Here is a 10771-nt window from a genome sequence, read left to right on the forward strand (position 1 = left end):
CTGCATGATTTGAGTCCCTGGTGGTGTAGTGTGTTACTGATAATAGCCTTTGTTATTTATGTCCCAGCTCTCTGCAGGTCATTCACTAGGCCCCCCTTTTTGGATTTTTGCTCACCGTTCTTGTGATAATTTTTACACCATGGGGTGAGATCTTGCGTGGAGCCCAGGATCGAGGGAGATTATCAGTGGTCTTGAATGTCTTCCATTTTCTAATAATTGCTCCCACAGTTGATTTCTTCACACCAAGCTCCTTGCCTATTGCAGATTCAGTCTTCCCAGCCTGGTGCAGGGCTACAATTTTGTTTCTGGTGTCCTTCGACAGCTCTTTGGTCTTGGTCAATATGGAGTTTGGAGTGTGACTGTTTGAGGTTGTGGACAGGTGTCTTCTATACTGATAACAAGTTCAAACAGGAGCCATTAATACAGGTAACGAGTGGAGGACACAGGAGACTCTTAAAGAAGAAGTTACAGGTCTGTGAGAGGCAGAAATCTTACTTGTTTGTAGGCGACCAATTACTTATTTTCCATCATAATTTGCAAATAAATTCTTTAAAAATCATGTGATTTTATGGATTTTTTTTTCTTATTCAGTCTTTTATAGTTGATAATACCTATGATGAAAATTACAGCCTCTCATCTTTTCAAGTGGGAGAACTTTGACAATTGGTGGCTGACTAAATATTTTTTTGCCTCACTGTAACCCGTTGGATTGTTTGTATTGCCCAGTTATAATACTAAGTCATTCCCCCCCCCCCCCGGTCCCCATGTGACCTCCTCTATATAACACTTTGTCTCGTCCTCGTTGTGCTGGGATCTGGTGTTTAAACCCTTCTCAGTGATATCTTGTAGGGCTATGTTCACACGGTGGAATTTCCACAATTCTGCACAAACTCCGTTCAGCAAAGCATGCTGAACTGAATTGCGGCAACATTTTTGTGTTCTCAGAACACAGAATTCTGCCAAGATTCAGGCCCCATTGACTTCAATAGAATTTAGCAAAATTAGCAAAGTGTCATTTCTGTGGCAGAATCCCATTGTACTCAATGAGTCATGCTTTGTGGAAATCCTGGCATGTGAACGTAGCCTCATGTGAGATAAAGAATCCCCTAGAGCCGTCTGATCAGGATTCTGGATTCCACCACCCAGAGGAGCAATAAAAAAAAAAACACCCACTAATTTCCCAGTGTTTTTGTGTGCATATTCTATGACTAAATTGATGCAGTCATTCCACTTTATAGGACTTTCGATAAACACCAGAAAATTTTGAAATTTTACAAAAAAATTACAAATGTATCAAAAATGAGCACCAAAATCGAGTCGCACACTAAATGCTGAAGAAAGGGAAATCTTACAATATTATTGTTTGTAAAATATCCACATAGCATTAGAGGACATGGCCCCCAAAAAACACTGGTACGGGGCGGTGCTGGATAATATACACACATGTATGCGCAATACAAGTAGTAACAGAAAAGGACAAAAACTATGGGGAGATGCATCTTCGTCTTTAGAGCTTTTTTTAATTTATATTAGGCGCATGAAATGTTGCACGTGCGCTAAAGCAGTTTTTCCTTGCGACTTTTGGAAGCAAGTGAAAAACTACTACATTGCAAAAGTCAATTTCAGTTTTCACTTCGCAGCGGTCACGGATTTTTCAAGTACGAATGTCGCACAAAAAGTCACAAAACTTCTCCAAAACACCTCAAATCTACACCAGCCAGAACCTGGCTTACAAAACTCTTCAGAGAGCAGTGTCAAAAATGTCGCACATTTTTGACGCAACTGTGAGGAGAGGAGGAGTCCTACAAAATGGTGCTCTGAAGGGATTTTTTTTTGGGGGGGGGGGGGGTAGAGATTTATCATTGTTGTCTTCAGAAAGTGAGTTTTAAAGAGTAGCTATCAGTAAATTAAATTTCCCTATTCCCCCTCCCCATCTGTCCCTGACACTAACTACATCTATCCCTGTCTTTATATTTCTACAAATCCCCATTAAAATACCTTATGTTGAGCTCTCTGGTGAAGGCAGGAAGTGGGCGGCCCCGGCAGGCGCGACGTCATCTGAAGCCTGGACGGGGCTCGCTTCTGCCCATCTCCTCTATATCCTGGAGCTCGCGCGCTGCAATGGATGAGGAGAGGGAGACGCAGGCGAGCAGGGATATTTAAATTTTGCGCGTCGCGCGAAATTTAAATATACCCGCCCGTCTGCATCTCCCTCTCCTCATTCATGGGAACGTGCATTCTGGGCCACGCTGGGCCAGCGTTGGTCTGAACGTCAGGGGGGGAATGTAATCCTGAGCCATATAGGGTGACACCTAGTGGCCAGGGTTACAAACGTAAAAAAAACACATATAACATGATTTTTTAAAAATAAAATATATTAGATACTTTTTTTTTAACATAATCTATTTAATAAAACTTTTTTATGAGAGTACCCATTTAAAGTCATTTATTTTTGCTTACGTGAGACACCTTTTTCCTGTTTCCCCGAAAATAAACCCTACCCTGAAAGTAAGCCCTATCAGGATTATCAGGGTGGGCTGCAATATAAGCCCTACCCCGAAAATAAGACCTAGGCCAGGGGTAATCAGCTGGCAGACTGCCAGGTGGGGGGCACTGTAGGAGTGTGGAGGACAACCGGGGAAGGGGAGGATGGGGGGCTGTAGCAGTGTGGAGGATGGGGGGCTGCAGGGGTGTGGAGGATGGGGGCTGCAGAAGTATGGAGGATGGGGGGCTGCAGGAGTGTGGTGGATCCCCCATCCACCACACTCCTGCAGCCTGGGGGACTGCAGGAGTGTGGAGGATGGGGGGGCTTTGGGAGGATGGGGGACTGTAGCAGTGTGGAAGCCCCCCATGTTGTTCACGGTACATAAGTAAATAAGCCCTACCCTGAAAATAAGCCCTAGTGTGTTTTTTGTGACTTAAATTAATATAAGACCCGGTCTTATTTTCGGAGAAACACGGTATATATTCATGTGTATTTTTTTTCGTATGATTCCTCCTCTCTGCGACTGTTTGCACAAAGAGTCACGGTTGCGCCGAAAAAAATTGTGCTACTTTTTGAAAGTGCTCTTTAAAGGCAGTTTTGTAAGCTGGGTCCGGGCTGGGCGTAGATTTGCAATGTTTTGGAGAAGGTTTGCAACTTTTTGTGTGACATTCGCACTTGGTAACTCCTTTACCGCTGCAAAAGCGAAAACTGAAATTGACTTCTGAAAGGTCTCTTGCAGGTTTTTGCAAATAGTCGCAAAAATAAGCGCTTAGGCGCATGTGCGAATTTCCATGCTCCAAATATAAGCAAATCGTACGATCTACGTCCCACTGTAAAGTGCAGATTCTATCGCAACCGCCTAAAGCGAGAAGGAAAAATACGGAGCACCACAAGGTGGAGTATATACGGTAAAAAAACATTGCACCGTACAGACCGCTGCACCCGAACCCTGAAGTGTAACAAAATAAACCCAACAAAACGCAGTGAGAAACACTTAAAGTAGAATTCCGGTGTAGATAAGTAGCTGATTGCGGGGGTCCCCAAGCATTGGTTGAGTATATGCACTGCCGGATGATGCCACGTACTGCGCTAACTTATATTCTGCAGTCCCAAAGGGTTTGAATAGATTGGTGGCACCATCATTTGAAAGGAACCTGTGGGGTCTTGTAAGCCCTATTATCCCACCCTGGTACCTTGTACATATAGGGCATGGCATGTTCGGACCATGTGCCCGTACGTCTCCTCTGATGCCACGCTTAGCAGCAAAAGAACTATTTAAAAGGGTACTCCGGTGGAAAACATTTAGTTTTTTTAATCAACTGGTGCCAGAAAGTTAAACAGATTTGTAAATGACTTTAAAAATTCTTAATCCTTCCAGTATTTATCAGCTGCTGATGTCAGGAACTGTCCAGAACAGGATAAACTTGCTATGGGGATTTGCTCCTACTCTGGACAGTTCCTGACATGGACAGAGGTGTCAGCAGAGAGCATCATGGACAGACAGAAAAAAAAAACATTAACTTCCTTTGTATTATACAGCAGCTGATAAGTACTGGAAGGATTAAGAATTTTAAATAGAAGTAATTTAAAAATCTGTTTATAACTTTCTGGCACCAGTTGATTTAAAAAAAATCTTTTCCAACGAGATATTCAGCAAAAAGTGGTAAAAAAAAAAAAAAAAAACTTAAATAAGATTCTGTGCCCTTTATCTCCAAGACACTTATAGGGCTTAGATGACTTATAGGGCTTAGAGGCCTTAAAGGGGCATTTAGAGTGTCGGGTGCTGCTCCGGAGGCTCGTGACGTCAAGGTCGTGCCCCCCTCATGATGTGATGTCCGCCCCCTCATTGCAAGTCTATGGGAGGGTGCTTGACAGCCCGTCAAGAGCCTCCGTCCCGTATCGCCAGTCATCCGGCACGGAGTGAAGGCACCCCTGCGATCAGACATCTTATCCCCTATCCTTTGAATAGGGGATAAGATGTCTAGGGGTGGAGTACCCCTTAAGGATAGGGCACTCAGACCCCATTTACATCATTATTTAGGATCCCACCATCACCTACCCTTGGGTGATCTTAGGATTACTCCTTTTAGTAAGACAACATGGTTATAGATCTGCCCTTATATATATGTTTAGGTTAACAAAGAGCCTGAGCCTGAATTACCCTACCTAGAAGCTTTTCCTATTGGTGAAGATATATGGGATGAAGTGTGGTCTTTTTCCGGGGGTACGGTGACTCCGGATGAAGCTTTAAAACCAACTGCACAAGACCTTGTTAAACATCAGGAGGAGACGACCGTTCCGGGGGTGAGTATTTACACCTGGGCTCTTTTTTGGGGGGTCAGGGGTGATTTATATTGTGCCCTGAATGACTGTTACACTTTTTTTTTTTAATTTACAGAAAATAAATGACATTCCGAAGAGAAGTGATGGAGAACGTCTGTCTCAGCCTCTGGAGGAATTCTACATCTCTCTGATTAAGTCGAGAAACGTGTCAGAGAAATCTGCGGCTCTACGGTCTCCTCCGAGGAAGTGTGAGGAGTCTGAGAAGACTGTACAACCTGCGCCAGATACTAAGGGTAAAAACTTGAAATAAGGCATTATCCTGTCCTATAACTAGAGCAGATCACCCTATAACTAGAGCAGATCACCCTATAACTACAGCAGATCATCCTATAACTAGAGCAGATCAGCCTATAACTAGAGCGGATCATCCTATAACTAGAGCAGATCATCCTATAACTACAGCAGATCACCCTATAACTAGAGCAGATCATCCTATAACTAGAGCAGATCATCCTATAACTAGAGCAGATCATCCTATAACTAGAGCAGATCACCCTATACCTACAGCAGATCATTCTATAACTAGAGTGGATCACCCTATAACGAGAGCAGATCATCCTATAACTAGAGTGGATCACCCTATAACTAGAGCAGATCATCCTATAACTAGAGCAGATCACCCTATAACTAGAGCGGATCATCCTATAACTACAGCAGATCATCCTATAACTAGAGCAGATCACCCTATAACTAGAGCAGATCACCCTATAACTAGAGCAGATCATTCTATAACTAGAGCAGATCATCCTATAACTAGAGCAGATCGCCCTATAACTAGAGCAGATCACCCTATAACTAGAGCATATCACCCTATAACTAGAGCAGATCATCCTATAACTACAGCAGATCATCCTATCACTAGAGGAGATCATCCTATAACTACAGTGGATCATCCTGTAACTACAGTAGATCATCCTATAACTAGAGCAGATCATCCTATAACTAGAGCAGATCGCCCTATAACTAGAGAAGATCACCCTATAACTAGAGCAGATCATCCTATAACTAGAGCAGATCATCCTATAACTAGAGCAGATCACCCTATAACTAGTGCAGATCATCCTATAACTAGAGCAGATCATCCTACAACTAGAGCAGATCATCCTATAACTAGTGCAGATCATCCTATAACTAGAGCAGATCATCCTATAACTAGTGCAGATCAGGATATACAGTACAGGAATCCTCGGAATGGAGCTGTGAATTACTTTCCAGAGAACGATAGCAGAAAGTTCTTGTATAATCTCGGTGAATCAGATTTACAGCCATAAGAGTTAAGGTGTCCGGACACCTTCTAGATCTGCTGGTCATAATCTCTCCTGATCCCTCCAAACATTTGAATCTTCCCAGGTGCTTGTAGTCCTGCCTGCTGCCATCTTTTTACGGACTTAAATGGGTGCTGTCAGATACAATAACTTTTGAAATGTTATAAAGCATGCAAAAACAATGTGTTTTGCAGTAGTTTTCATCAAAAAAAAATTCAGTATTTCATACTGAAAAAGCCAGTCAAAAAAGTGGCCACTAGGGGTCCCCCTGCCTCCTGGGACACATACCAATCCTGCAGTGTCCAGTGCTCATCGACACATCATGAACACCATGAGTGATTGACAGGGCTGCAGGCAGGTGCAGGGCCCTCTGTGAGTCAGAGCAGAGTGAGGGAGAGGGAGGAGTCATCACAGTGAGGAGAAGAGAGTGACACGCCCCCTGCCTTTGCATGGACAGAAACCTCACTGAGCAATGATAGCAAGTAAATAAAGGTAATTCTGTAAGAAATATAGGTTGTAAATAATAGAAGTACATGGTCAGGATGTGGTACTGAGCAACATATAACTGTTTTCTTTTTTTGGGGGGGGCGGTGAATCTGACTGGTACGCTTTAAGGAGACACAATGGATAAGGCTTGTGCCCTGGCTACTCTGCACCGCGGCCTGTGTGTCTTTGGTTGGCAGTGGCCTGAGAGAGACTATGTTGGAGACCATTACCGTCTATGTATTGGTTGCTGGACTTTGCTATGTGTGGGTCTTGTTGTGCAGCACCAAGACAGAGTTAATATAGGGCTTCTGCCTGTTACACCCCTCCTACTATTGGGCATCGCTGGGCCAGTTCTGTACGGGCATATAGAGACACTGTGTGCCCTTGGTGGTCCTGGGCCCCATGATTTTCCTTAAACCTAATGGTATCTGCAAGAATTGGGACAAAGGGAAATCTGCATCTACACCTCCATCTCGCCCCAGTCAAATGTGGAGTCTATGGATCTTTTCTTTAGTCTGGTTGATAAACTTGACAGTGACCGCCTTCTCTTCCAACGTACTTCTGGGTCAGGTGAAAGCCAATGCAGGCAAGAATCTAGAGCTTTTTTCTCAGCATTTTTTCCAGACCCATCGCTGTCCTTCTTCGAGGAATCTTCTACCCCCAGCATCAATATTCTCCTCTCAATACTCATTAGTCAATACCGACCATAAGTTTGGAAATCCTTACGGCTATCAGCATGGGCCAATCTATGCTGGTCACTAGGGTAGACAACAACGTCAAGATCTCCAGCGTGGAATGAATGCCTCCATGGAGAGGACTTTTAGAATTGTCTACAAAAGAATAATGTCCGGATCATCGTTTGCTGGAGAAAGCAGAGGGATATGACCCTGTGATATTCCTGGGATCCTAGCTTAGGTAGACCCTTCCAGCGGATACCTTTACCACCTTCTTCACATTCATACAGGCCCCCAGAGTTCCAGCCTGCCCAGGCCCACCCTGGGGGTCCACCACATCCTCTCCTGACAATGCTCCTTCATTCTGGAACAGAGATGCAATCCTGAAACGGCTTGTGTCACATTTGTTTTGTTTAGTTGTTCTCTCCTGTCTGAGCACAGTGCTCTCTGCTGACACCTCTGTCTGTCTCAGGAAAAGTCCAGAGTAGGAGCAAATCCCCATAGCAAACCTCTCCTGCTCTGGACAGTTCCTGATACAGCCAGAGGTGTCAGCAGAGAGCACTGTTGTCAGACAGAAGATAACAACTCAATTTCATCAGCTGATAAATACTGGAAGGATTAAGATTTTTTAATAGAAGTAATTTACAAATCTGTTAAACTTTCTGGAGCCAGTTGATATGAAACCAAAAAAATGTTTTTTACTGGAATACCCCTTTAAGATGGGGTTACTAATGCAGCCATCATTCAGAGTATGTATAATAAATACATCTAGATATCTATGTAGAATATAGAAATTTGATTGGTTTCCTGCATAGAAAGGGCGAACATTTTGGTATTTTGGTAAAATCCTTGCAATAAATCCATAACTGTACTTATAACAGAACACGAGTAGAAATGATAGAATATTTTAATTCTGACCTTTTTCCCTCTTATTTCCTTCCCCAGATCCCTTCCTGCCTTTAATTCCAGAAAAAGAGAATCTGCAAACGCAGGATGATAATCTTCTGTTTTGTGAATCCTCGAGTCTTAACCAAACAGCGGCAGCATGTAACCCGCTAACAGGATTCCAGAAATTTCAGATCCCAAGGAGATCAGCAACAGTGGCCCTTGGACCGGCCGCGCGGTTAGCTGCCACGCCTGGAAGTCTCTCACACTGGGGATACTGAGCTTAGGAGATAATTCACAATGGAAACATATGCGTCTGAATGTAATAATGTGTTTCCAGAATTTTTTTTTTTAATAATTTTTTCCTGAATAATTTTTTTGTTAGAGGTTTGGTTGTATATCTGTGAAGACATTGGACCTGAGATGTGATAAGTCTGTAGTAGAGGTTGGTTGGTCTTCAAACGCTATGGAGCAGATTCTGCACAACTACAAGTTGTCATATTCCTGGGAAGATAATACTGCTATATAATAGCTTGGGAAGATAATACTGCTATAGCTTGGGAACATAATACTGCTATATTGTAGCTTGGGAAGATAATACTGCTATATAGTAGCTTGGGAAAATAAGACTGCTATAGCTTGGGAAAATAATACTGCTATATTGTAGCTTGGGAAAATAATACTGCTATAGCTTGGGAAGATAATACTGATATTTTGTAGCTTAGAAAGATAATACTGTTATATAGTAGATTAGGAAGATAATACTTCTATATTGTAGCTTGGGAAGATAATACTGATATTTTGTAGCTTAGAAAGATAATACTGTTATATAGTAGATTAGGAAGATAATACTTCTATATTGTAGCTTGGGAAGATAATACTGATATTTTGTAGCTTAGGAAGATAATACTGCTATATAGTAGATTAGGAAGATAATACTGCTATATTGTAGCTTGGGAAGATAATACTGCTATTTTGTAGCTTGTGAAGATAATACTGCTATATTGTAGCTTGGGAAGATAATACTGCTATATTGTAACTTGAGAAGATAATACTGCTATATTGTAGCTTGTGAAGATAATACTGCTATATTGTAGCTTGTGAAGATAATACTGCTATATTGTAGCTTGTGAAGATAATACTGCTATATTGTAGCTTGGGAAGATAATACTGTTTATTGTAGCTTGTGAAGATAATACTGCTATATTGTAGCGTGTGAAGATAATACTGCTATATTGTAGCTTGTGAAGATAATACTGCTATATTGTAGCTTGTGAAGATAATACTGCTATATTGTAACTTGAGAAGATAATACTGCTATATTGTAGCTTGTGAAGATAATACTGCTATATTGTAGCTTGTGAAGATAATACTGCTATATTGTAGCTTGTGAAGATAATACTGCTATATTGTAACTTGTGAAGATAATACTGCTATATTGTAGCTTGGGAAGATAATACTGATATTTTGTAGCTTGGGAAGATAATACTGCTATATTGTAGCTTGAGAACATAATGCTGCTATATTGTAGCTTGTAAAGATAATACTGCTATACTGTAGCTGTTTCTGCTGTTTACGTCCAGATTCCAAGGACTTTATACGGCACTAACATTTAGTGCTATTTTGCGATGCAGAATATTAGGAAAGAAGTTCCTGTGGGCGACTCTATGGAGGGGCCACGTGCAGCGATCTCTGTAGATACCGTCCGTGTTACTAAACCCCAGGATGAGGGGAAATCACAGCTACTGTATGAGACTATTATTTTTTCTTTTCTTGGGAAATTTTACAAAGAATGTGTCACTGTTTTGGTGAGAAATATAAATATTTGCAGAAATTAAATCAATGTTGTATTGATAGGTCAGTGCCTCAAAGGTGTTCTCTGGTGGAGAACAAATGTTTTCAAAATAACTGATACCAGAAAGTAAATTACTTCTATATAAAAAATCTTAATCCTTCCAGTACTTATCAGCGGCTGTATGCTCCACAGGAAGTGATGTAGTTCTTTCCAGTCTGACCACAGTGCTCTCTGCTGACACCTCTGTCCGTGTCAGAAACTTTCCAGAGCAGGAGCAAATCCCCATAACAAACCTCTCCAAACAGAGGTGTCAGCAGAGAGCGCTGTGGTCAGACTGGAAAGAACCACACAACTTTCTGTGGAGCATACAGCAGCTGATAAGTACTGGAAGGATTAAGATTTTTTATATAGAAGTAATTTACAAATCTGTATAGCTTTCTGGAGCCAGTTGATTTGAAAATGTTTCTAACGGATTACTTCTTTATCCACTGAATTTTTATTGTCTCTCCATTCTGCCCAGGCTGCAAAAAGAGACAATAATTCAGTGGTGTACCCTTTTAAAGGGGTTGTGCGCCGCCCTGGCTTTCGGAGCTCCGCGCGCAGCGTCCGGAAGTTCATTACTCCGAACGCTGTGTGCGGGCTTCCGTGTTCGCGGCCGCCGGGCGGCCGCGAACACGGAAGCCCGCACACAGCGTTCGGAGTAATGAACTTCCGGACGCTGCGTGCGGAGCTCCGAAAGTCAGGGCGGCGCACAACCCCTTTAAAGCAGATCTTTCCAGGGATGTATAGTATGAGAACAGTAAAGTCCTATAATACGAGCGTTCCCGGCCCCTGGTTG

The 10771-nt window shown here is 42.3% G+C and overlaps 1 protein-coding gene across 2 annotated transcripts in view; it reads left to right on the forward strand.

Moving 5' to 3' along the window:
- Positions 1–10080, forward strand: part of LOC130298413 (tudor domain-containing protein 5-like) — a 62614-nt gene extending 52534 nt beyond the window's left edge. For both annotated transcript variants that reach the window (XM_056551331.1, XM_056551332.1), the window contains 3 exons: positions 4619–4789; positions 4884–5061; positions 8199–10080. In XM_056551331.1, coding sequence (XP_056407306.1) covers positions 4619–4789; positions 4884–5061; positions 8199–8419 — 570 coding nt within the window. In that variant the 3' untranslated portion in view covers positions 8420–10080. The remainder of the gene's footprint in view (positions 1–4618; positions 4790–4883; positions 5062–8198) is intronic.
- The last annotated feature ends 691 nt before the right edge of the window (positions 10081–10771 follow it).

This window comes from Hyla sarda (assembly GCF_029499605.1).
Source record: "Hyla sarda isolate aHylSar1 chromosome 7 unlocalized genomic scaffold, aHylSar1.hap1 SUPER_7_unloc_1, whole genome shotgun sequence".
Lineage (NCBI taxonomy): Eukaryota > Metazoa > Chordata > Amphibia > Anura > Hylidae > Hyla > Hyla sarda.